Source organism: Castor canadensis, chromosome 5, assembly GCF_047511655.1.
Source record: "Castor canadensis chromosome 5, mCasCan1.hap1v2, whole genome shotgun sequence".
NCBI lineage: Eukaryota > Metazoa > Chordata > Mammalia > Rodentia > Castoridae > Castor > Castor canadensis.
In genome coordinates, this window is record NC_133390.1 from 88,663,752 (window position 1) to 88,690,870 (window position 27,119).

Genomic DNA, 27,119 nt, shown 5'->3' on the forward strand with positions numbered 1-27,119 from the left:
CGGTAACTTTATTATCTTTTGAGTAGTTTTTAGATTTTTCCAGACATTTCTAGAATATTCCACATGGCAGTATACTAATTACAGTATTTCACATTTTATTTTATCACCCATATTATAGTGATTACTATAGTAAAAAAAAAAATAGCTACCAAAATTTTAAGATACTGAAGCAAAATCTATAGCAAAAAGGGAAAATAGTGACTAACACCATAAGGTTCTCTGCTAGATTCTTTGAAATAAATAATCATTCTTAATGTTCAAACTATTTTCATTTCAGTGATAAGCTTGATCAAGTTCAAAGCTGCTAAGACATGAATCCAGTTCGGACTCCAAATCTCAAGCATTGCTACATTACTCAGCCACTACCAACAGCAAAAACAGGGGAAAGGAATTAGATTCATTCTTCATCAGCTAAACGTATTTTCCTGTAAGAACATTTACTTAATAGGCACCACAAAAAAAAAAAAAAAAAAAAACCATAAAAACACATACCTCTACTTCATCTCCTTCGCTAATTTCTTTTTTTATATCAGGTGGTGGTGGTAATCTAACTTCATTAAATGGAACCTGGCGTTCTGGTTGCCAACTGAAGGATTAGAAAAGGAATTAATAACTTTAAATTATTCTAATAATGTAATTTAACAATACATGGTAGCTATACAGTTTCTGCTTAATGTTGTATTTTTTCCACTTTGTTTTTCATTTAGCATTTCATAAAGATAACCTTAATGGTACATGCATTGTTCGGCAACAAAATAGGCTAAGTTCACAGTGATCTTCAGAGGTGCCAAATAAAAGTAGTGAGACCAACTTATTTCAAACACAACTATATTGCTTGTCAAAAAAGGAACACAATTTCTTACATTTCAGAATAAACTTCAAATAACACATCAGGGTATAAAATGTTCACAGAAGTACAATTCAGGCTTGGAAAGTAACTCAGATTACAGCCTGCACTTAGTGTGCCTAATATGCATTGCAAAGCCGAGGGTTCAAACCCCCAAACGCACACCCACACACAAAGTCTAAATGAATTACAAAAGATTTCATTTTCTCACTTTTATCTTTTCTACAACCAATGTGTGTTGTGTTATAATTAGAACCTAGAAAAGGCTTACTTTCTTTATTCTTTATAACAAATATGAGTTAGAAGTGCTAATTTGGCTCTTGATTATCTAACAGTTCTTGTTGTGTTTTACAAGATGAATTTATAGTTAAAAGTACGGGAGCTATACCAGCACATTAAATGTTCTTAAAGCTTCTATGTGTCAATGCTGAGTAAAGCAGCAGGTTATAAGTAAAAGATTTTAGTGTGATTTCTGCTTCTACTGTCTACATGGCAGATGATTTCAAGACAGAAATCATCTTGGTACTTGTTTCTACATGAAGCAGCTGTTGGACAAAGATCTTTCCAGCTGCTCCAAAAGCAATTCTGAACAGTTCTTTGACCTTCAATCAAGCAGTGCTTTTATAACCCTTACGAAGACCAGCATACAGTCTTTTCCACTTTTACACTACCCAGCCCTACAGTACCTACAGAATTGGTATTATTAATTAGTATAAAACAATTAAAGACAGCTTAATATTTCATTCTCACTACCAATAGCTATTTGAAAGGCCTTCTATAACAACATTTTGACATTTAGGGCTTTTAAAAATTAGGCACATTATGTCACTTGTGCCCTCTACTTCTGCAAAAACTATTCACTGAATCATATTTATATTCTGTTTTGGCAAAGAGGGACCGGAAAAGTGACAAGTAAATTGAGGACAGAAAAGCAGGTGAACAGTATCAAAATGGGACTTACTTGAAGTCATGAAATGATCAAACACCCAAAGTGCCTCCACTCAAAAACAACATGATTTTCCCAGTGACTTTAAGAATACTCAAAAGCAAAGTTTAGCACTACTAATCTTGAAAATTAAGACGGTGACAAAAATAACTTACTTATTTTCAAAAACAACTGTAAGGGAGTCTTCATGAACATCTTTGATAAATCCCTGCATAAAACAAAAATATGATTAAAATCACATCAATGTTAACTGTTAAATATTAACTCTAAAAAAGCTGTAAGAGAGATACAAACACAATGTGGAATACTGAAAAAAACACAGGATTTGAATTTAGGCAGATCTCAGTTTGATTTTCATTTCTAACATTTGTGAGAGGTATGATCTGGTTGTTACCTAAACTCTCTGAACCTCATTTTTCACATCATTATCACCTAACATGAACAAAGAAAAAAAAGGTGTATTTTTGGATCAGAGGTATTACCTAAAGGAGGCAATATTTAGTATTGTGATTATGAGTTCAGTATTTAGTACTGTGACTAAGAGTCAAAGATCTGGAACCTAGCTGCCAGGATTCACCTCAACTTTATCACTTGTATTTAGCACAGTTTTAACTTAATGAAGTGAAATTAAGCTCATACTTCCTAAAACCGAAATGAAATAATGCTTAGTATCTAGCAGAATAAGAACTCAAATACAGTAAGAAATAAAATTATAAATGCATAAACATCAAATTACAGCCCAACTTTAATAAAATGTACACTGAGCACTATCTTTACCTTAATTTTAGTATTTTTTCTACCTACTTCTCTTTCCCCTTCCCTTAAAAAACATTGGACTAGGGATGTGGGTGTGGCTGACGTGATGGAGTGTAGCAAGTGTGAGGCCCTGGGTTCAAATCCCAGCACTACAAAAAAATCCTCTGAAAAAACAAAGTATGTCTGGGGTAGCTGAGTGGCTCATGTGGCAGAGTGCCTGTCTAGCAAGCACAAGTCAAAGTTGAACCACCTACTGCAAAAAAATCAATTAATTAAAAAGACATTGAGCTGTATATAATACATTGCCTCGAGACCATAGTCCTCAATAAAAATCAGTGGTCTTAGGAACTAGAGAAAAGGTTAGATCAAAAAGAATTAACCTAGAAGGTAACACCCACGCACAGGAAATCAATGTGAGTCAATGCCCTGTATAGCTATCCTTATCTCAACCAGCAAAACCCCTTGTTCCTTCCTATTATTGCTTATACTCTCTCTACAACAAAATTAGAGATAAGGGCAAAATAGTTTCTGCTGGGTATTGAGGGGGGGAGCGGGAGGGGGTGGAGTGGGTGGTAAGGGAGGGGGTGGGGGCAGGGGGGAGAAATGAACCAAGCCTTGTATGCACATATGACTAATAAAAGAAAAATGAAAAAAAAAAAAAATCAGTGGTCTTTGTCCAGCCTTGAAATTAATTTTAAAATTAGTCTGTTTTACTCTATCCTAACTGCTGAAAAAAGCTGTAAAGCCTAACATATTCAAGAAAAAAAAACAAAGCACAACAAAACCTATTATTTTGTACAATATATGCTAACAATTTCTTTTAATTGAGCAAAAGAGGGCTAATGAGTGGCTCAAGTGATACAGCGCCTGCATAGCAACTGTGAATCCCTAAGTTCAAATCCCAGTACCACCAAAAATAAACAGGGGATGAGGGGATGGGAGGACTTGGGTGAAGACTAATTTGTTCAAATCCTTACTCCAGTACTATGTACCTTAGTCAAGTAAAAGACATTTTATGTTACTGTCAACCTTTACTCACATACTTAAACACACACTCGAACCAAAGGAGTAATTAGCAAAAATACACCTGTACCACACTGTATTTCTTAACATTCACTGAAAGCTCCTGTTACCTCACTCCTTCCCCCCCAAAAAAATCCATTAAATAACACTAAAGGAATGTTAAGGTATAAATCCCCAAGAGGAGAAAAGACTGCAACAAAAATTTTTAATTTGCAAAGCAGTTAAAAAAAAAAAAAACTAATACGTAAATGTTTGCTATGTGTCAGATACCATTTTAAGCAAATTACAAAATTACACTATAAAACCAATTGGCAGTGGGGAAACCCAAAAAGCAAGCAGTTCAGTACTGCCCTAGAAAAATCTTTGGAACTAAAAATAAATTTTACAAAACAAATTTAACAGGTAGGACTCTCACTTGTTTTAGTAAGACAGTATGACAAGCTGCAGGAATGTAAGTAATGCTCCAAGTGCCTTCCCCTAACATTTGCTTCTCAACTGCACTTTTTTTTAAAACTTACTCCTATTCTCTCATCTACTTCCAACTGTCCAATATCTCTTTTTGTGTGCTATGGGACAGTTCCATGCAATAGCTGCATAAGTCCTAAAATGCAGGATATTTCCTTCAAGAGTGCTATACCACGTAGTACTTTCTTCACTGCAATACTAAAGACTTTAAAAAAAATTCCTTTCTCCCCAAAATTTAACAATTAAGAGCTGCCTGCCTCTCTAGTTCAGGCTCTGAACATCTACAATAATGACTTCCTGGTCAGTTGCCTTTGTAGTATAATGCATATTCATTCACAACAATCATTTTGGTCAGCACTTTCTCATGTTACCAACAGAACCATTTATATTATACCATTCATTTCTTAACAAATATTTCAGAAACTGAGAATTCCCAAGTTCATATATTAGTAAGTCATCTCTTGACATCAGCAGTTACATCATATTTTCAACTTTCACTAATACTTTCTAATCCTCTGATAAGCAACTTCCACAGAACTCAGAATAAGCCTTCTAGTTTCTGTATTAATTCATATAGTGAGTCAATTCAAATCAGAACTATGCCACTAAAAAATTCTGCTCATTATACTAAAAACCGTTTTATCTATCTAAAAGCCAATCCTTACACTTTCCCCCACAAACATTTCCACCATAAACATCAATGTCAACTCTATTTGGGTGCACATTTTCCATAAATATTAAGGAGAAACATAGCTCTACATATCTATCTTTACTGTTACTATATTCCAACTACGAGATTTACTAGATTAAGAATCTAGTATCTAGTCTTTAAAGTGTTTGGGGGTTATTACAAACAATTCCTAATGTTCTACTCCCCCAAATTCAAAATCCTAAGGATAAGGTACTCCTAAAATGGCCAGATCTCTGTAAAATTCAGTCCACTTAATACAAGACAGGTAAACTTTTAAACCCACCAGAATGATGCTAGGTTCCTATCTGCTCAAGAGATCCAAAATAAGCCAGGCACAGTGGTTCACGCCTGTAACCCTAGCTACTTAGGAGGCAAAGATCAGACGGATCACAATTCGAGGCCAGCCCAGTAAAAAAGTTAGCAAGACATGGTTTTTCAATCAGTAAGTGGGGTGTGGTGGCGCACACCTGTGATCCCAGCTACATGGGAGGCCACAGGTAGGAGGATGGTGGTCTAAGGTTGGCACCAGACAAAAACAGACACCCTACTGAAAAGTAACTAAAGCAAAAATGCCTGGGAGGTGCCACTCAAGGAAGTGCAAGGCCATGAGTACAAACCACAGTATCAGACAGAGGAGGAGGGGTAGTCAGAAGCCCAAAACAGCAGGGCTGGATCTTTGCCGAAATCTTTGCCAGGAGACACCAATAACAATAGCCACATCTGTCTGTATATGGCATAGGGAAGCTCTATATTATGTCTCCATAATCTCCATTCCCCTCGTGCTAAACTCAACTTTGGGGGGTTATCTTTTTTCCAATTCACCTGTCCAGGACTCCACAGTAGTTCCTCTTTATTCTTGCTTCCTGCAGCTTTAGCTACCTAAGGTTAACTACAGTACTAACATATTACATAAAAAATTACAGAAATAAGCATTCATACACTTTGAAGTCAGAACCCTCTGAGTAGCATGATGAAATTTCTCACTGTATGGGACATAAATCATCCCTTTATTCAGTGTATCCATGCTGTACACACACTAGAGCTACCTACTAGTTACTTTGTAGCTGTCTTGGTTGTCAGATCAACTTTATCAGTATCTCAATGCTTGTGTCCAAGCAACTATCATTTTATTTACCGGCCCCAAAGCTGAAGTATTGATGCTGGTAATTCAGATATGCCATGGAGAAACCATGAATTAGGGCTTTAAGTGAAAAGGTATGCATATTTAAGGGAAAAAACACACTATCCACAGTTTTGGACATCCACTAGACTGGGGGTTCTTTTCTTGACCATATAACCTGCAAATAAGGGGAAACTACCACTGTATTTCTCAGAACAAAATTTTTAACTTTTGTTCTTCACATATGTACACAAACGGTTCAAAGGCATCATTACAAAATGGCTGTTCATTTACACAGCCCAATATTTACTTACATTTGAAACTCAAAATATATGTGTGTGTGTGTGTGTGTGTGTGTGTGTGTGTGTGTGTGTGTGTGCATTCTATTGATGGGGACAGTACTGGGGCTTGAATCCAGAACCTCCTGTTTATTAGGCAAGGCTCTACCACTTCAGACGAACCCCCAGCCTTGAAATTCTAACTTATAACAACATCAATAAATTAACAAAGCAGTATTAGACAACTCAAGTGTGGTCAGAATCTTTAAATGTTATCCTCGTATCTGACAAAATAGCAAACAGGGTATCATATAGGAAAAACACAGAAATATAAATTAAAGGAAAAACAGGGATGGAGACACACACAGACACACACACACGGAGGGAGTAGCAGGAATCCCTGAGCAGTGGAACCACTATTTGAAAAACTAAAAATCTACCCTAAAGAAATTAAGGGGGGGGGGGGAACCTTATGGATTCAGTAAGATGGCAAGTTATCCAACAATCAATTTGCTTTATACACAAACAATTAGAAGATGGAAAATAAAATGGGCAAAAGGTATTGAACTCACAACAGCAATTAAAAAAAATCTCAAATGCCTTCAACAACAAAAATATGCAGGACCCATATGCAGAAAATGATGAAACCTTAATGACCATAAATATAAAATTCAGAAAAATGTAAAGTACCATCATGTTCTTGGAGAGGTCTTCTTGATAATGTGAAAATTTCTACATGCCTCTTAAAATTAGCCTGTAATTTTAACCGAATCCCACTAAAATACAGTAGTATATATCCCTTCTGTTGGGGGAGAGAAAGTTAACCTTATTAAAAATCTATCTCATCAGAATTGTCACTATGAATCCCCCCCACAACAAATATATCCTAATGAAAAAAATTAACAAAAAGTCTACTCGAAAAAGAAAACAGAGCACTCAGTAAAAAAGAGAAGAGGGATGCAGATAACAATGTACCTACCAAACATTAATGTTTACTTTAAAACTGCAATAATCAAGATGAGGGGGAAACAATAAAAAAAAAAAAAAAAAAAAAGGACATCTTAAAGTAACAACAGATTCCAGAACTATGTCTCTAAGTCATAGAGGAATTTATAAAGGAAAGAAGTTTGGATTATTTTTAAGTGGTATTGGGATATTTGGTTGACCATCAGGGAAAATGAAAACGGATGTCTTCATCAAAATAAAATTAAGGGAAAAAAGTTTCAAACTTTGTTCTTGTTTGAAGTTTGTTTTTGTTTTTTTAAGACAAGGTCTCACTATAGCCCAAGTAAGCCCTGACCTTGGAGATCCTTCTGCCTTAGACTCTCTTGTGCTAGGATTACAGGCTCATATTACTATGCCTGGCAGAATTGAAACGATTTTTTTTTTAAGTCTGAGTCTATTATCCACAGGCCACATGTGGTGGTGCACAACTATAATTCCAGAACAAAGTAGGCTGAAGCAGAAGGATAACAAGTTCAAGGACAAGCTTTGGCTACCACAAGCTTTTGAGACCCTGTCTCAAAAAAACCAAAAAGATAAATTTAAAATCTGAGAGAAAACATGAATGAACTATGAATAACCTTGGAGGAAGGAAGGTCTTTCTAATCAAAAAACAAAACCCCAAAGTCACAAAGTTTTACTGATTTATACTACCCAAAAGATGAACCATGAAGCCAGGCCCCTTGGCTCATGCCTATAATCCTAGCAACTCAGGAAGTAGAGACGAGGAGGATCACAGTTCAAAGCCCGCCCAAATAGTTCTCAAGACCCTGTCTTGGAAATACTCAACACAAAAAGAGGCAGGGCAGAGTGACTTTAAACCCCAGAACTGCAAACCCCACCCACCAAAAAAAGATGTTAACAAAAAAAAAAAGGTTGAGGGGGAGAGACAATGGGGGCAATGTACATAATGTACAATATAAGTCTAATTGGAATTTTCATTATGAATTTCCCCCATATAATGAATATACCCTAATAAAAAATTATATAAAAAAGGTATGTGTATGTGTGTAACAACCTAAAACAAAAAGCTAAATCCCCAATTTACAATATTCTCAGGTTAGTGAGAACAATCTGACAGAGAAGGTAAGAATGAATATAAACCATGTGCAATGGGTAAATAAGAGAAAAAAAATTGTAAATTAAATACAGAACCTTTAAAATGTTAACACATTTGCTGCAATTTGTTCTGAACTTTGCTTTTCTCCTCCTACCTTGTGTATTATACCTCTTAATTGGCATATAAAATAATGTGCCTTATTTTAAGCATTTGAATAATATTTTGTCAAGTTTTGAGGTGGGAGCATAAACAGCCTGAGAAAAAGGAACAGGTGTATAAGGTATCTGCCTAAATTTTAAGACACATTTTTGAAGTTACAGAACAATGTAGGTGGAAAACAAAAGTTTTCAACCTGATGGGAGTAGTCACTGTAGAAATAGTAATAAAATCCTATAGGTTAGGCAGAAAGAAACGTGGTACAAGTAAACGTCAAGATCAGTCTAATATTACAGCCAAACTCAACAAATTATGGATCCTAGCTGTGGGAAAGTTACTGATTCTGTATCATGATAGACAAAATTTTACTTGTAAGTCTTCCAGACCTCTCATTTTGGAAAGAGATGTTACACATCTGCACAACTCCAAAGTTTCACTCTCTTTGAGGGTTTCTACTATCCTATCTCCAAAACAACCACAGCAAAATGGACTGAAGGTATGTCTCAAACAGTAGAGCACCTGTTTTGCAGGTGTGAAGCCCTGAGTTCAAATCTAAGTCTCATCAAAAAAAAAAAAACTTATTCTTTCTGAAGCTCTTTTCATAATCATGAACCACATGGTAAGATTAAGTCTAGTAGCAATATTCATCAGAGTATTTGTGGCACTTTTCATAATTAAAGAACAAAACATCAAAATTTAGTTCACTGGAAAGGCAGTCATGCTCAAAATACAAAGTTAAAAAATTTTTAAACATTTAAAATATTGCTCAATAGATCAGAACCCTTACTAGAACTGTGCCTTAGAAATCTATAAAGACGGATGAGTCATTCTAAGATCATTCCCACCAAATCCATCAGGAACTAGAAAAATTCTGATCTGGAAAAATTCCTTTATAAAGCTCACCTATTTCTTCTTTTTTTGTTTGGGTGGTTGGGACTGAGGTTTGAACTCAGGACTTCACAAGTACTCCAACACTTAAGCCACACCTTCAGTCCATTTTGCTCTGGTTACTTTTGGAGATGAGCGTCCCATGAACTATTTGCCCAGGCTGGCCACAATCCTCTTAATCTTAGCCTCCCAAGTAACTAGGATTACAAGAATGAGTTACTGGTTGCCAGGCTTCAAATTCATCTACTTCTTTAGATTGTTTAAAAACCTACCAATGCCCTCCTATTATGCAATTCATTACAAAACTAAACTTACACTCCTTATGAAAGAGGAAACAGAAACTTAAAAGTCTTAATGCTTTGCAAGCTATTACCAGCTGTAATCAGGAACTAAACAGCTTGAATCTGCAAAGTGAAATTTAGAATGGAAGCCCAGAAACAAAAATCTAAGATTCACATCCTAAAGCTTTAACTTCTACATTTGAAAATTCATCAGATAAATCAAAACCACTGGCAATGTAATGAAGTCTTCCTAAACAGAGGTCAGAAACTATTCTTAGCTCAATCATTAATTCTGTAATAACTCAGTAATGACTCCAATCTCAAAATTCCAATCAATCTACTAAAATTGTTTATGACTCAACAAGGGACCTGTTGGGAATAAAGCCTCCAGTTCATTCTCTCAAGGAACTATCAGACTCACAATAGTGTTTCCTTCAAACTTGACCACATATTATTACAAGAGTATAATTTGAGGACTATGGGGGATGATGACTCAAGTGGTACAACACCTGCCTAACAAAAACAAAGCCCTGAGTTCAAACCCCAGTACCACCAAAAAAAACCATGAGTCACTATAGCTTTAATACTTCCATTGCAGTTTTCCTTTTAATTTCTTTTGTCATGGAATGCTGGCACAAAATTTAAGTCTTTTTCTTCGTAGATTTGGCACAACAGAAATAATTTCACACATTTGATTCCTTCTCAAAAGTATTTAAAAGTGTTGCAGTTGATGGCTTAGTTCCTAAAGTAAACTTTTGGTAAAGTACTGCATTTCTAAAAGCAAACTGATTATAAACTCTTCTTTACTATTTTGTTAGATGCTGTTAGTTCCTTTCCTCTTACCAACTCTACATTTTCCTCTACAATATCACCTCAAGATCACTGTTGAGCTGGGTGCTGGTGGCTCACACCTATAATCCTAGCTACTCAGGAGGCAGAGATCAGAAGGATTGTGTTTTGAAGCCAGCCCAGGCAAAACAGTTCATGAGACCTTATCTTGGAAAAAAAAAAAATCACAAAAAAAGGGCTGATGGAGTGTCTCAAGTGGTAAAGAGCCTATCCAATAAGCATGAGGCCCTGAGGTCAAACCCCAATACTTCTCCCTGCCTCCCGCAAAAAGGCAAGACAAGGTGGCACACACTGCTTGAAGGCAGGAGGGCATGAAGTTCAAGGCCAGCGTGGGCCAAGTTAATGCATGATCCTGTCTGAAGAAGACCAATGAAAAGCAAAGAGATTGGGAGTATGCTCAAGAAAGTGGTAAAGCCCTTGCCTAACAAATGCTATAGTCAAGGAGGAGTTCAATCAAAAGAGGGAGGGAAGAAAAAAAGGAAGGGGGCGGGTAGTAAAAGACTCCTAACTAGCTCCATCTGTCAAAAAAGCAAATCACAATGTTTCCCCTTAAGCATTTCTTTGAGTCATCCCCAGAGCACCCCCAGAGACTTTCTGGAGCAATTCTCAGGCGGTTCTATCAATTCACAATGGAACTCAGCCCTTCTGGAAGCCAGATGTCATTCTCTCATCCAAGTTCTAGAAATTAGGAAAAATTTAAGAACCTAATTCCTACGTGTGCCAAAAAAAATTTTTTTTTCAGTGATGGACAACACAAGATGCTAGCACAACTGCCTCCCTATTTGGGGAAAGGAGACACTCTTACACACTTTGTACATTATATCCGTAATATACAAAGAGATCTCAAAAACATCATGAAGGAATGAGGCCTAGGTGGCTCACACCTGCAATCCTGGCTACTTGGGGGTTGAGATCAAGAAGATTGAAGTTCCAGTTCAGCCAGGACAAATAATTCTCAACAGCCCATCTCTAAAACACAGCAAAATGGGCTGGAGGTGTGGCTCAAGCAGTACAGTGCCTGCTTCATGATCTCCAAGCCATGAGTCCAAACCCCAGTCCCATCAAAAGAAAAACAATTCAAGATAATTAACAAAACCCATTTCTGGCTGGGATGTAAAGTAAAAGACTTGTCATTTATTGATGAAGGAAAAAGGAAATGGGAAGCTTTTGAGGAAAGTAGTCTGTGAACATTTACTAGAGGTTTTTTTTTGGTTTTTTTCCAAAGCGATAATGGGGCTTAAACTCAGGGTCTATACTTTGAGCCACTTTACCAGCCCTTTTTTTGTGATGGGTTTTTGAGATATGTCTCATGAACTATTTTCCTGGGCTGGCTTCGAACCACAATCCTCCTAAGTCACTAGGATTACAGGTGTGAGCAAGTGGCACCCAGCGAGAGGATTTTTTTTTTGTTTTGTTTTTTTAAAGTTCCTTTTCACCAATCTATCCCATTCTTTGAAACTGATCCAATGGAAACACCAATATGTGGAGTGACAAAAAAAGAATGAAAATAAAGTGATAATTACTGACAAATAGCTAAATTTGGTATTTTCTTAGGAAATATTATGTAACCATTAAAATAAATTACATTCCACATGAAATTTGCATTCTGTTTTTTTATAGAGCATATTGAAAAGCTCTACATTTGTATAAGAAAGTCTATCTATATGCAAGTCTATAGGCCTGAAAAGAAATCTAGAATCATGTATACAAGGGCTGCCTGAAATATAGGTGGCAGAGATCAAGTAAAGAGGAGCCAGGAAGGGGTGGTGGAATGGCTGAAGTTTATACAACACAACTATGTATGTGTAAAACTGCATACTGTACATAAATACTTATGTGTACACTGTCACAGTGTACACCTGTAACCTCAGCATTCATGAGGCTGAAGCAGGAGGATCACCTGTTCAAGACCAGACCGGGAGAGACCTTGCCTCAAAAAAAAAAAAAAACCAAAAAACTAGGTAAAGTGGCCCATAAGTCTCAGCTACTGGGGAGTCCAAGGTACTGTGACAATCACTTGAGCCTAGGAATTGGAAAACAGCCTGGGGAACACAAAGAACCTCAATTCAAAAAAAAAAACAACATATTTTAAATGCTTTACATGATAATCTATAAAATTGACAATTATTTCAAGTAAATGGACATACTAATTATATCACACATTACAGAAATTCTAATTAGAGAGTAAATTCTGATAAGGAAAAAAATGTATCCAAAGCAAACCTTCATGAGCTGGGATTGTAGCTCAGTGCTTGCTTAGCAAGCATGAGGCCGTGGCTGATCTCCCTTCAGCACTACCCAAAAATCACACGCACGCACGCACGCACGCACGCCTAACTATCACTACTTGCATTCTAACAACATTCTTGGGTTGTTAATCTCACAAGTTTGTAACACCAACAGTTCTTGAGATGGGATAACTTAATTTTAGCTTCCAACCGGCCACCCAAAACTATTCTATCTTGTTTCTACCCCTACATGTGCATAGTTCTGTAACAACATCTGAACTTAAGCAGACCAAGTCATTTAAATTCAGTCTGAACTAAAATCAAAATATAGTTCTATATATAGCTACTGCTAAGCTGGCACAACAAATTAGTATCCAGAAGCCAAGACATATTGAATCATTTATTCATTCAAGATATATATGAAGGTCACTATGTACTAAATACACATTTATCAAGTCACTAGAAAATTCTGAGTATTCAAAATAACTCAAAGATCTATACATATATGAAAAGTTATCCATTATCAATTAGTGGCATTAAGAAAAGGGGAGCTGGAGCCAGGCACCAGTAGTCCACGCCTGTAATCCTAGCTACACAGAAGGCAGAGATCAGGAGGCTCTTGGTTCGAAGCCAGTGTGGGCAAATAGTTCAGGAGACCCTATCTCAAAAACACTTAAATACAAAAAGAGCCAGTGGAGTGGCTCAACTAGTACAGTGCCTTCCTAGCAAGTGAGTTGAAACACTAGTGCCTCCCCCCCCCAAAAAAAAAGGAGGGGTAGGGGGACCTGTGGGAAGAGTCTGAGAGATGAGGTTCCTGATTCTTAAGGCATTTTTTTTTGGGTGGTATTGGGATTTGAACTTGAGGGAGTCTCCTTGGGCCACAGATCCATCCAGCCTATTTTAGTTTTATTTTTCAGATAGGATCTCACACTTTTTGGCAGGGGTCAGCCTTGTGTCTTGATCCTACCTCTGCCCACCACACCCAGCTTGTATTTTGAGATGGGGGAATCTCACTTTTTGTTTTGTTTTTTTTTTAGGTGGATCTAGGGTTTGAACTCTTTTAAAAAATAAGTAATGGAGCAAAAATTTGCTATTAAATGTGAGATTTAAAGATGTTTAATTTCAAGATGGCTTTCTGCCTCTATAATGAAAAGCTGAGATTGTACAAACAGGAACATGAGTTATATGTGCATGTATGTGTGCAACATTCAGATTAACAATGCACACGCCCAGCTCACATTTGTTTTGCTCCAGCTATTGTTTTGAAATTTTGGTTCAAGAAAAGCTAAGCCTTTTGATATTCAAAAATACTAAGTGGCAAGACTACTCAAACATGCCACATTATAGAAAATTACTTGAGCCAGGCACTAGTGGCTCTTACCTGTAATCCTCGCTACTCAAAAGGCAGAGATCAGGAGGACTGCAGTTTGAAGCCAGCCTAGGCAAATAGTTCAAGAGACCCTATCTCAAAAAAAAATCCATCACAAAAAAGGGCTGGTAGAGTGGCTCAAGGTGTAGGTCCTTGACTTCAAACCCCAGTACTGCAAAAAAAAAAAAAAAAAAAAAAAATTATTGAGAGCTGGGGATGTAGCTCAGTGGTAGAGCACTTGCCTAACATGCCCAAGGCCCTGGGTTCCATCCCCAGCACTATCAAAAAAAAAAAAAACAGGCTGTTCATTTAAATGCATATGCAAGTAACAAATATTTATGTATATGCGTTAAGTAAAAAGAAACAGAAAAAATTTCAATGTATTTACCCAATATACTCAAAATATTATTTCAACTATGTAATCAATATTTTTAAATTATTGAGATGTTTTACATTCTTTTTCCAACTACCACAATTCATACTATCACATTTTAGTTCACACATGGTGGCTATCATTTTGAGAAGCAGCACATTTTTTTTTTTTTTTGACAGTACTGGGTTTGCACTCTGAGTCTAATGCCTGCTAGACAGATGATCTACCACTTGAGCCATTCCGCCAGCCCTTTTTGTGTTAGGTAATCCCAAGATAGGGTCTCACGAACTATCTGCCTGGAGCATCTTCAAACCTCTATCCTGCTGATCTCTGCCTCCCAAGTAGCTAAGACAAGTGTGAACCCCCAGCACCTGGCAAGGAGCACATTCATACAGAAGATGTAGCTCAAATAATTTCTGAGGGAATCAGACTGATTTGGTCCTGGTAATTCCCATTGTATTAACTAGTACAACAAATTACAACGTGTATGTTAAAAAATAGCACCACAGTGGTTAAAAAAATAAGTTCTGTGGAGTCAAATATAAATCAGCTAAACTCAAGTCAATTTATTTTTTTCTCCCCCAGCACTAGGGTTTGAACTCAGAGCCTCATGCTCACTAGACAGGCACTCTACCACTTAAGCCACTCCACCGACCCTTTTCTGTGTAGGATATTTTTGAGATAGGATCTCATTTTTTGCCCAGGCTGGCCCTGAACCTCAATTCTGATCTCTGCCTCCCTACTCAGCTCAGTATCTCCTAATGGTGTTAACTTATCTGCTTTACTGTGTTGAAAGGACTAAGAAATGCACATGTACATGCAAAATCATCTGTTTAAGTAGTCTGGGTGCTCCATAATTAGCTGTTATTGTTAGACCTAAATAGGCCCTCAGTCAACTAATGGAACGTAGCAGATATCCCTCAACTTGATAATTGTAAAAAGAAATTCAATTGCCTCATACTGCAGATGAAAAAAGCCAAGGTCTCACTAATCAAACAGAAAAATTAGGGCTCAATCACAGAAGGAATGTTGCTCTTTCCACTTTTCAGTAGTCAACTTGCTCATTCTCAACACTGTGATAACAGAATTCACTCAGTTATAACCTAATCGGGTGTGTCTGCCCTTACCTTCCCAAATAAAATGTTAAGTTCAAACAGTATGTTAAACTAAGCCATTAGGAATAAAAGCCCTGCCAGGCACTGGTGGCTCATGCCTTTAATCCTAGATACTTCAAAGACTGAGATGGGGAGGATTACAGTCGAGGCCAGCCCAGGGAAAGAGTTCTCAGAAACTCCATTTCCAAAATAACCAGAGCAAAATAGGCTAGAAGCGTGGCTCAAACAGTGCCTGCTTTGCAAGCTGGAAACCCTGAATTCAAACTCCAGACCCACCAAAAAAATTTCAAAAAGCCAGGCACCAGTGGCTCACACCTGTAATTCTAGCTACTCAGTAGCAAAGAGATCAGGAGGATCGCAGTTCGAAGGCAGCCCAGGCAAATAGTTTGTGAGGAAAAAAACCCATCACAAAAAAGGGTCGGTGAAGTGGTTCAAGGTCTAGGCCCTGAGTTTAAATCCCAATACCGCCAAAAAAAAAAAAAAATCAGGTATTTTTCTGATGGGGAGTTGAGACAAGGTTTTACCATGGAACCTAGGCTAGTCTGGAAATCTAAATCCTCCTGCTGGCTCCCTCCTGAATGCTGGAATTACAGGCATACTCCACCATGCCCAGCTTTCAATTAAGATTTTGTACTCACTGAAAAGTCAACACATAACTCCTTCACTACAATTCTACAGTTCATCATCTAACTGTTCTCCCAAATTTCACTTAATCTTAAACTGAGCTAAAGAAATAAGGAGCCAGGCGGTGGCTCACACTGGTAATGTTAGCTACTCAGGAGGCAAAGATCAGGAAGATCTTAGCTTGAACCCAGCCCAGGCAGACCGTATCTTAAAAAATCCCAACACAAAAACAGGGCTAGTGGAGTGCATCAATTGGTAGAGTGCTTGCCTAGCAACTATGAGGCCCTGAGTTCAAACCTCAGAATCTCCAAAATAAGTAATATTCAGGGCTGAAGTTAAGCTCAGATGTAGAGCATGTGCTTAGCATACAAAAAGGCTGTGCTCACCACCAGCACCAACAAAAATAAGAATTATATTCTGCCCAAGACTGTATAATACAATGATATTACAAAGTTTAATATTGTAGACCTGTGGGTGACAATGGTCATTTAAAGTCCCACCTACCCCAGGAGTTAAGGCAGGAAGATCACAAGAGCCCAAGATTTCAGACATACATGGGCAACATAATTAGACCTCACCTCAAAACAACGAAAGTTTTAACTTCACACTCATCAGTAAAAAATACTTTTAAGCCAAGTATGGTAGTGCATGCCTGTAATTTCAGATCTTGGGAGGCACAGACAGAAAGATCTCAAGTTCAAGACCAGCCTGGACAACATGAATTGGAGGACAGCCAGGGCTACAGAAGGAGACCCTATCTCAAAAACACCCAAGCAAAAACAGCTCTTTAATAATGAAAAAATGACACAGATCTTTGGGTAAGGAAATACTCTAAAATAAGACTGTAGCAATTATTATAAAACTGTAGATACACTAACATTCAATTTTATAATATGTAATTATATAATTCATTCTCATCTCTTTTCAGCCTTTTGGCTAAGATCAAATGTAGTATATATATTCTACCTTAATAAAGCTTTTTAAAATGGCCCTTTAAATGTCCAGTAGCAACCTAACAAGATACTGATAGGAAAGGTATAAAAACAGTATTTTATATCAAATTATACAGTCATAGCAAGTGTTTAATTTACAACTTCCCATTCTTTCCTTTCCTATTTTGGGGGGGAATTGGGGGGGGGGGGTTGTAACAGGGTTTGAACTCAAGGCCTCACACTTGCTGGACAGGTGCTCCACCACTTGACCCACCACCAGTCCCTTTTATTTGCTGGGTATTTTCGAGATAAGGTCTCAAGAACTATTTGCCTGGGATGGCCTGAAACCACAGTCCTACTAATCTCTGCACTGGTGTCCAGTCTTATCCCTAAAGATTTAAAAGGGCTGCAAACACATTTCTCCAACCTACAGATCCACTGAGGGGGGAGGGGGAGAGGAAGGACAGCATGCAGAAAAATGCTTAGCATGCTATCTATATATAGGGTTTTTTTTTTTAAAAGGCTATTCTAATTTTAGGTAAAATCTTCAGCTCTTCACTGGTTTAATTAATTTGTGAAATGAAGTTTCAGTTCATTTCATCAATTATCTAAAGAGCACTGCCTCAATACATGCATCATACTAGCTACATGCCTCCAGCAGGAATCTCTATTTGGGCATAGTGGCACACTTCTGTAATCCCAGCACTGAGGAAGCTGTAGCTGATACCTAACTTTGAAACTCTGCCATGAGAATTTACACTTACAATCAAGAGTGAGTGTGTGTGTGTGTGTGTACAAGAACGGAATGAGAGTGAAAAGAAGATAAATTCAAACCACCCATACACTGAATAACCATTTTAAAAAAAAAGATAGCAGGCTCCAGTGGCTCATGCCTGAAATCCTAGCTACTCAGGAGGCAGATAATCAGGAGGACCCGGGCAAATAGTTTATGAGACACTATCTCAAAAAACCCATCACAAAAAAAGGCTGGTCAAGGTGCAAGCCATGAGTTCAAACCCCAATACTGCAAAACAAAAAAAAAAAGTGAACAGCTCTTGACTTTCAGGATAACTGAGTTTTTCCAGATTTTTCTTATTGTTTTCTAATTAGAAAAAAACTAAATTGCAGCTGGGCACCAGTTACTCACACCTGCAATCCTAGCTACTACACGGATCGAGGTTTGCAGTCAGACTGGACAAAGTTCAAGAGACCCTATCATGAAAACACTACACAAAAAAGGGCTGGTGGAGTGGCTCAAATGGTAGAACACCTGCCCAGCAATCTTGAGGCTCTGAGCTCAAACTCTATACCGCCAAAAAAAGAAAAAGAAAAAATTGCTCCTATGGTAAATGAAGAAGCCAGACTCAAAACACTATACATGGCATACAGTGTAATTTTAAATACAGTATATAAAATTCTGGGTAAAACAAAGCTATGAGGGAAAAAAATACCCTAGATGCTAGGGATAAAATGAGATTAACTACAAGGAGCATGAGGGAACTGTGGAGGATGGTGGAACTATTCTATTCCTTCATCATGGTAGTGTCGGGGGTTACACAGTGTCAGTATTTATCAAAACCTGCTAACAACATAAAAGTGTCATAGAAAAAAACAAAACCAAACACTTGTTTTACTACACGTAAATCAGCCTCATTTAAATATTTAAGTAGCTAAGGGGTTGGTGGAGTGACTCAAGTGGGAAGAGCACTTGCTAGCAAGCATAAGGCAGAGTTCAAATCCCATGCCATCAAGTAAATAAATAAAATAAATTTCAAGTAGCTAAAGATAATTGCTTGTATGTTTAGACAATATCTTCCAAGTGGACAGTTTCACTGCATAAAAAAATATCAGACAACTGCACTACTTCAAATCTCTCATTTTACACAAAAGAAAATAGACTTACAGAGATATGTTCAAGGGTCCACTGCAACTTTAGTAGGTATCTAGTATTCCCATTTGTTTACTTCAAATCTGGGCTCTTTCCACTTCATTCTCAGTCTTCCAAATTTCTGAACACTAGCTTCCACAAAGTGCACTCACAAGTGGATTATATAGCAGGTTAAAACCTCAAATGTTCAAACACAAATTTTCAGTACACACCAGTGTTGCTAAATGTTCTTCCCAACCTTTACCAAACTCCCACTTCACTTTGTGAGGTAAAAAGCATAACGAAATCAAGACTAAGTAGAACCAACTAGATTTACAGAGTATGAAAAGGGATCACTTCGGAGTTCCAATATGGAGACATTCAATTTATTACGAATTAATCTAAAAGATAAACCAAAGACTGTAAACAAATCTTTACAATCTTTACAGAAAGGCAAATTGAGGAGGCCTGACAAGCATGGGTGAGGCCCAGAGTTCAAACCCCAGTACTGCCCCTCAAAAAAGAAAAGTGATGGTCTACCATTTACATAATGCAAACTTATTAAAGTAACTGCTTTTTCAATATGTAAGGGAAAAAAATGCAAACCTGGTACACAGAAACTGCATAGCCAAATAGAACTGAAACCTTTCTACAGAGGAACCTTATCTATCCTAGACAGGAAAAGTACAGGTAAATCCACTCCTGTGGCCCAACTAAACTTATCTGCATACTTTCAGGGAAGGCAACCGCTAGGTTCCAACAGGAAGAAAAGTAATGAAGTATCTACACGAATTTCACTTGAATCATTGACCTGACACTTAAGTCAGGTCACGATAATGACACTAAACCTAGAATGTTAATGCAACCAGTTACACATTAATAGGTCATACTACAGACTCCTTTTCCAATGGGCACTGCTTCTAGTTTACGTTGCCCAACTAATATAAAGTTGTAAAAGGCTTAGGGATCCTCCCTACTCTGAAAACTGTGATTTCCCACGTGACACTTAAAGCAAATCCACAGGGCTAATCAAAAAGTAAAAACAAAAGGCTGAAAATAGGAAATTGTGACCATCAGATAAAAGGGATAGAGGATATGCTGAAATGAAAACGTGGTAGAACTCATTCTGCGTACACACAATACCAGTGTGTAAGAAAAAAGCCCTTCATAAAAATAGCCAAGACTCTCAAACATTTGAGATGCTGGCTTAGTTAGATTGACTGACAGACAACAGCTGGAGAGGTTTTGTATCGATCTTGTAACATCGTGGCATACAGTGGGAAGGAGAGAAAGCTGGGAGAAAAGACCATTATCGTGGCAAAAATAAACTGTTAGAGCTTCGTTTTCAGTATGTGCCCCCGCCCCGCCCCCCCACACACTCTGGCAGCCCCTAACAAATTCCTCAACTCTAGAATCTCTCTTCCGTTTTCCAGCCCCGACTCCACAGTAATGGATCTTCTTCCCAAAGGAAAGGAACAAAAAGAACCTCGTGGAAAAACAACAACAAAAAACTTACGGGGTAACTGATATAAAGAAACAAGTCACCTCCCCACCTGTCTCCCTCGATTTATTTTCACGGTTTTCAATTTTACTTTAGAACTCTCGCCCATTCTCTCTTAAGAGGTGCTCAGGCGCCGCCCAAATGCCCAGGCCGCAGAAGTATCTCGACCCGCCAGATTTCACGGTTTTCCACTTTTCTCTCCCCACCCCACCCTCGACCAGGCACCCCCTCTGGCTCCAGACACCGAGGGCTCGTGGGCCCCAACGCCTAACAATACAAAGGTGAATTCCTCGGATTCCGCGCCGCGCGGCCCCGGGGCTGGGCTGGGGTGGGCTGGGAGGGGAGGGTCTGCCGGCCGCCCGCGCTCCCGCCGGCCGCCGAGGGGCGGGGGAGCGGCGTGACACACAATCCCACCGCCCCGCCGGCTCCCCGACTCGGGGCGCGCAGGCCCGCTCCCGGACGCTCCCCGCACGGCAGCCACCCGGCTCTCCTCACCGGCCCGCCCAGGGCCCCACTCGCAGCCAAGGGGAAGGGTCACACACGGGGACAAGCAAGAGGTGTCCGACGTGTTGTTTCTAAACATAACGGAGCCAGGGCCCCCGAGACCGTTAAACCGCGGGCGGAGGGGGGAAAAGCGAGGAACCTTGCGACCTCTGGCTCCGGCCTGACCACCCTTTTGACCCCAAGCCTCGCCCTCATGGACCACCAACACTCCCCCAAACCCGCTCCAGCCCCCAGTTGACCCAACAATGCGGCCAAAGGGCCAATACCTTGTAGAAAGCCCCGTTGGAGCCGCGAACCTCCACCGTCAGCTCCGCCATGTTGGAACCGCAAAGGCCGCTGGGAAGAGATTCTAGAAACTTTCCAACCAGAGGGGAGGAGGGGGGAGGGGCGAGAAGGAGGCAGGGGAGGGGCGGGGAAATAGGGCGGGGACTGGGATCCCCCGCCCCGCACCCTGGGGTCTCAGCGTGCCGCCCCGCTCTCCCAGCGGGATCCCTCCGTTCCTTACATCACTTGCCGTGAGCTCCGCCCGCCGCCGCCGACGCCCGTCTGGCCTCCCGACACAATCGGCCGCCCGCAGGTGACCCGCCCTACGTCCTGCGCCGCGGTGCCCGCCGCTTGCTGGGCTCTGCCCCCCACCCCACCCCAAGCCCCAGCCGCGTCCTGCCCTTCAACGTGCCCTGGAGTGGCCTTGCGCACCTAGCGGGGAGCAACCTTGGCGGGCCTTGGAGAGGAGAGGGGAACCCGAAAAGACGCGCCAAGTTTTCTTCGCCCCTCTTTTTTTAAGTCAGACCTCGTGACTCGAGTGCCACCATTCCTCATCCCCTCACACAGTTTGGCCGAGGCTGCTCCCCACCTGTTACCGCTTCAGCGAAGTAGTTTCATTGCAACTTAGTGGGCTTCACAGGCTGAAGCAAGGTTTAGGTTAAAGTCCGTCGTTGGAAGTAGTCAAGGAAACTTCATGGGGGGTGGGAGTTTCCCCCTGCTGTGTAGCACGTGCCGAATTTCACAAATAAGATCAAAGCAGAACCATCTTGTAGGAGTTTAAGAGTTTACCGGAACTTATCCTGGCTCTGAAAGTATCATGACAGTCTTTTTTTTTTTAAAGCAGTTTAAAACTTTTTCACAGCTGGATGCAGGTGGCTTACACCTGTAATCAGCCGGAGGCAGCGATCAGGAGGATCCCAGTTCGAAGCCAGCCTGGGCAAATAGCTCGTGAGACACCCCTCCCCCACCCCATCTTGAAAAAAACCCAGCACGAAAAAAAGGGCTGGTGAAGAATAATACTAGAAGGACTCCTTTATGTACAGTTTGTTGACAGACTTGTATTGCCATTTTCACAGGAAAACAGGATTTTTTGAGATAGGATCTACCAATGTAGCTTATGCTGGCTTCCAATACGGGGTCTGCAGCCTCCCTCGTGCTGGGATGCCGGGTATGTGACCACCATGCTCAGCTTCTGCTTTGCTTTTTTTTAAGTAAGTGTTCTTTACATTCAATGTACCGATTTTAAAGTGCACAATTAAATAGTTTTTGGTATGTTTAGAGTCGTACAGCCATCACCACAATTTTCGAACATTTTCATCACTCCGCAAAGAAATCCGTACCTGTTTGTATTCACTCCCAGTTTCACCCCCACGTCCCCAGACCCTAATCTGTTCTCTGTATATTTGCCCACTCTAGATACATCATATGAATGGAGTCGTACAACAAATAAGTTCTGTTACTACTTTCTTTCACTTAGCATGTTATTTTCAAGGTTCATCCATATTATAGCACGAGTCACTACTGGTTCCTTTTTGTCAAATAGAGCGTTACCATTTTATGAGCGTTCCACATCATCTTATTGTGGTTGGGGTATTTTTTTTTTTTTTTTTTGTGCTGAGCATTGAACCCAGGGCCTCCTGCCGCCTAAGCATGTGCTCTACCACTTATCTAACCCCCAGCTCCCTACCCATTTCTACATTTTGACTTAGAAATAACACTGCTTGCAAGATTCCTGTACAGGTTTTTGTATCGACAGATGCGTGTTTTCTTTTGTCTTGGATATAAACCTGGAACTGGAAAGCTGACTTATATGGTAACTCCATGTTTAACCTTTCAAGGAACTGCCAGACTTTTTCAAGGTGGCCACATAATTTGCATTCTCACCAACAGTGTATGAGGATCCTAGTTTGCTTTAGGGATGCCTCTTTCTCTCCTCCTCCTCTCCCTTTCTTCCACTCTCCCTCTCTCCTGCTCTCCTTTTTTGCTCTTCTGTTCTCTCACTCTGTCTCTTTCCCTTTTCTTTGTTGTGGCCTTTAGTGTACTGTTTGGTTTTTTTGTTTGTCAATGTGAAAGATTTGAGGTAGGGCCTCAGAAATTCTATTTGAACTTAAGCCACAGTATTCTGCATGACTTAAGTTCTGAAAAATAAGGATTGGTCCTCTTCAGGCCTTGTATACTGAAACATTTGAGTTTGGATCCCTAACCAATGTTTTACTGCTAGTATTGGGTAGACTTCGTGATTTCCATTAAGTAACTGACCTTTAATAGAAACCAGTAATCTAAGATCGCACAAATTCTAAGTGACAAAAGTAGGAGTTAAACCCTTCACATCAATGACTGTGCAGCCCCCTTGTAATATTCATAATGGCACATGACATTTTTTTGGCATTGCTGGAGATTGAACCCAGGGCCTTGAGCATGCTAGGCAAGTGATCTACCACTTGAGCAACATCTCCAGCTCACAAATGTTAAATTTTTATCATTTTGAAGAAATGCTGGCTGGGTGAGTTGGCTTATTCCTGTAATCCTAGCTACTGGAGATTGAGATTCGGAGGATCACAGTTTGAGGCCAGCCAGGCAAATATTTGCAAGCCCGTATCTCCAAAATAACCAGAGCAAAAATGAACTGGAAGTGTGACCCAAGTGGTCATACCTGCTTTGCAAGAAGCTAAGCCCTCAGTTTAAATCCATCCCACCCCCCACCAAAAAGCTTATTATTAAAAGCGAAAGAGCAAGACTAGGGTTGTGGCTCAAGCAGTAGGGTGTCTGCTTTCCAAGTGCAGAAGCTCTGCGTTCAAGCCCCAGTGCTGCCAAAAAAAAAAAAAAAAAGGAGCTCTCTATTTTTAAAACACTATGGCATAAAATAATCTACAGCCATTACAGAAAACAAACTATTAAATACTACATATGGAATTGACTAGGTACAGAAAATATACACCTGAAAATGTACTGTAAGACTTTTTTGGGCTGGGTTGTAGCTCACCAGTAGTGTTTTCCTAGCACGCACAAGATCTCCTTAGGGCAGTGGCACATGAATTATTTTTCTTTGTGATTTTCCATGCTTTCCAAGTTTTCTGTATTAAAAAGTACTCTAATTCACCTGGCGCCGGTGGCTCACACCTGCAATCCTAGCTATTCAAGAGGTAGTGATCAGGAGGATTGAGGGCAAATAGTTCATGAGACCCTCTGTGGAAAATACCCAACACAGAAAAGGGCTGGGAGAGTGGCTCAAGTGATAGAGTGCCTGCCTAGCAAGTATGAGGCCCTGATTTCAAATCCAGAACTGCCAAAAAGAAAAAAAGTCCCTAGTAACCAGGCATGGTAGTGCACACCTATAAAACTGGCACAAACTGTTTGCCTGGGATGGCTTTGAAACTCCTGATTTTTGCCTCCTGAGTAGCTAGGATTTCAAACCTGAGCCACAGATGCCCAGCTAGGAAAATACTCTTTGTTTCTCTAATGTTTGTTATGTTGTTTGTTATGTTGTTTGTTTGGGTGTTTGTTTATCTTTCTTTCTTTTGTGGCCCTGAGGTTTGAACTCAGGGCCTACACCTTAAGCCACTGCACCAGTCCTTTTTTTGTGATGGGTTTTTTCAAGACGGGGGTCTCAAACTATTTGCCCAGGCTGGCTTCCAACCATGATCTGCCTGATCTTTGCCTCCTGAGTGCCTGGGGTTACAGGTGTGAGCTTCCAGTGCCCAGCAAATAAAAGGCATATTTGTTCATCTTAATATTCCTTTTTCTTTTCCCTTGGTGAGACTAGGACTTGAACTCATGAGTCCACACTTGCCAAGCAGGAGCTCACAAAGCAGGCACTCAACCACTTGATTCACACCTCCAGTCTTGTTTTCCTTTTTTAATTTATTTTCACTTTAGGAAAATATTCTTTAAAAATAAACCTAAACACATGGTGAGAACTTTATTAGATAAAAATTACAGGAGCCATTGTTTTGGATCAAACTTCTTTACTGTGTCCCAACAGTCCAAACTAAAAATCAAAATGGAAATCACCCATGTTAAAGTTCCATGTCACTAAACCAAAACTAAGTTGTTGTCTGACACTATGAGAAATCAAGAAAATGATAGCCAAATTCCCCAAACACATCAATCAGAACAATATCGAGGTTTCTTCTGTTTTAACCCTTTAGAAAGAATAGCCTGAGATAATCTGATAGTAACTAATCAGTTATTTTTGTTTTAATCTGACTCTTTGCCCCCATCTTACAAGGAAAATAATTTTGAAATGAACAATCTACTTTTTGTAATTTGTTTTTGCTTTCTTCAGCCTTTCTCTGTGTATAAAGCCAAACTTTTCTACTCTGCTCATCTTGTAAAATACTTAATTCTATTTTATGGAATTTCTAGAATCAATAATGTAATCAATTAAGATCTTTAAACTTGGGCTGGGGAACTTGGCTCAGCCCAAGGCCCTGAATTCAAACTCTAGTACCACTAAAAAAAAATCTTTAAAATAAGCTGGGCATGGTAGTGCATGCCTGTCATCCCAGATACTAGGGAGGTGGAGGTAGTAGTATTGCCAGTTTGAGACCAACAGCCAAAGGAAGAGATGAGATTCAATTTAAAAAAAAAACAGGTGGGGAGCATGGGGACCAGAGGCATAGCTCAAGCAGTAAGAGTGCCTGCCTAGCAAGCATGAGGCCCTGAGTTCAAACCCCAGTGCCTCAAAAAAAAAAAAGAATTTGGGGATCTAAGGCTGGCAGACTAGCCTATCTAGCAAGCATGGGGCCCTGAATTCAAATCCTAGAGCCACTAAAAAATTTTTTTAATTAAAAAATAGAATGGGGGGGTCTAAAATAACTTAATTTTTCAAAAAACAGTTTGTAGAACAAATTATGCCAAAAAATTTTATAAATGGTGATGGAGAAAAATTACAAATAGCTGTGAATGGCCAGGAAGGCATACTTTAAAATATTTCTACCTTTGTTGTATATGCATCTTTCTTATTATATAGGCATCTTTGATTATTTTTATGACAACATGTTATCAGACATTGAATATAAGAATTAATATTAAAGAAAATTCATAAAACTCAACTATTGATTTCAGTTGAATTTAAGCAATATGGTCTGTTTGCTTTGTTTGTTTTGAAACAGTCTTGCTATATAGCCTAGGCTGGCCCTCAACTCATATGTAGCCCAGACTGCCCTGGAACTCGTCACTCTCCCATCTAGGCTTCATGAGTGCTGGGATTACAGGCATGAAATCTTGATATCAGAGACATTCAATTTGTTTCCTATAATACAGGCAACCCAGGATAGAGAAAGAAGAAAGCATATAGTTTTATTTTGTGACTCAGAAACAGAGCTCCTTCCTCCCCAGCCCTATCTTAATGTAGAATTGGAATTAAGTCAGAAAAGATTGTGTGGTAGAGTATGAAATACTTTTGGTCTTTGTCCTCAGTTTATGCTACAGAGCTCCTTAAAACCCTTGGAATTGCTAGGCGTGATGGCCCATCTCTATAATTTCAGCACTCCAGAGGCTGAGGCAGGAGGATTTGAGGCCATTCTGGGATACTCAGTAAGACACTGTTTCCACAAAACCAAACCAAAACAAACAACAACAACCACCCTTGGAGTTTCCTGAGTGATGTATTTTTTATTGTTCATTATGCTCCTTTTAATCACATCAGTTTATGCTATTGAGGTGACAAGGTGGAGTCCCTAGACAGTCTCAAAATAGGGCTGGTCACCAGAAAGACAAAGTTAAATGACAAGATCATTAGAACTTTTCAACTCCACCCACTGGAACTAGGGAAAGGGAGGAGGGAGAGATGAACTGTACATTAAGCTGCGTAAAAACTGTTGAACCATGGGCTTTGATTAGCTCTGGGTTGGTGACTGGTGGCTGAAATGCTTTGGAGCTGGGAGTACCAAAGCATACCCATACTCTGTCCTATACATCTCTTCATCTGACTGTTCATCTGTATTCTTTATTATAAAGTGGTAAATGAAAGTACAGT

The 27,119-nt window shown here is 39.5% G+C and overlaps 1 protein-coding gene and 1 long non-coding RNA gene across 7 annotated transcripts in view; one reads left to right on the plus strand and one right to left on the minus strand.

Moving 5' to 3' along the window:
• Fxr1 (FMR1 autosomal homolog 1) overlaps positions 1 to 21,247 on the minus strand; it is a 58,892-nt gene extending 37,645 nt beyond the window's left edge. For all 6 annotated transcript variants that reach the window (XM_074073685.1, XM_020179520.2, XM_074073684.1 and 3 more), the window contains exons 1-3: positions 21,142 to 21,247; positions 1,949 to 2,001; positions 493 to 586 (exon numbers count right to left, since the gene is read on the minus strand). In XM_074073685.1, coding sequence (XP_073929786.1) covers positions 493 to 586; positions 1,949 to 2,001; positions 21,142 to 21,192 — 198 coding nt within the window. In that variant the 5' untranslated portion in view covers positions 21,193 to 21,247. The remainder of the gene's footprint in view (positions 1 to 492; positions 587 to 1,948; positions 2,002 to 21,141) is intronic.
• A 72-nt stretch (positions 21,248 to 21,319) lies between these two features.
• The window catches only part of LOC141423285 (uncharacterized), a 34,469-nt gene continuing 28,669 nt past the window's right edge, over positions 21,320 to 27,119 (plus strand). The window contains exon 1 of the long non-coding RNA XR_012448016.1: positions 21,320 to 21,452. This is a non-coding gene — a long non-coding RNA (uncharacterized lncRNA). The remainder of the gene's footprint in view (positions 21,453 to 27,119) is intronic.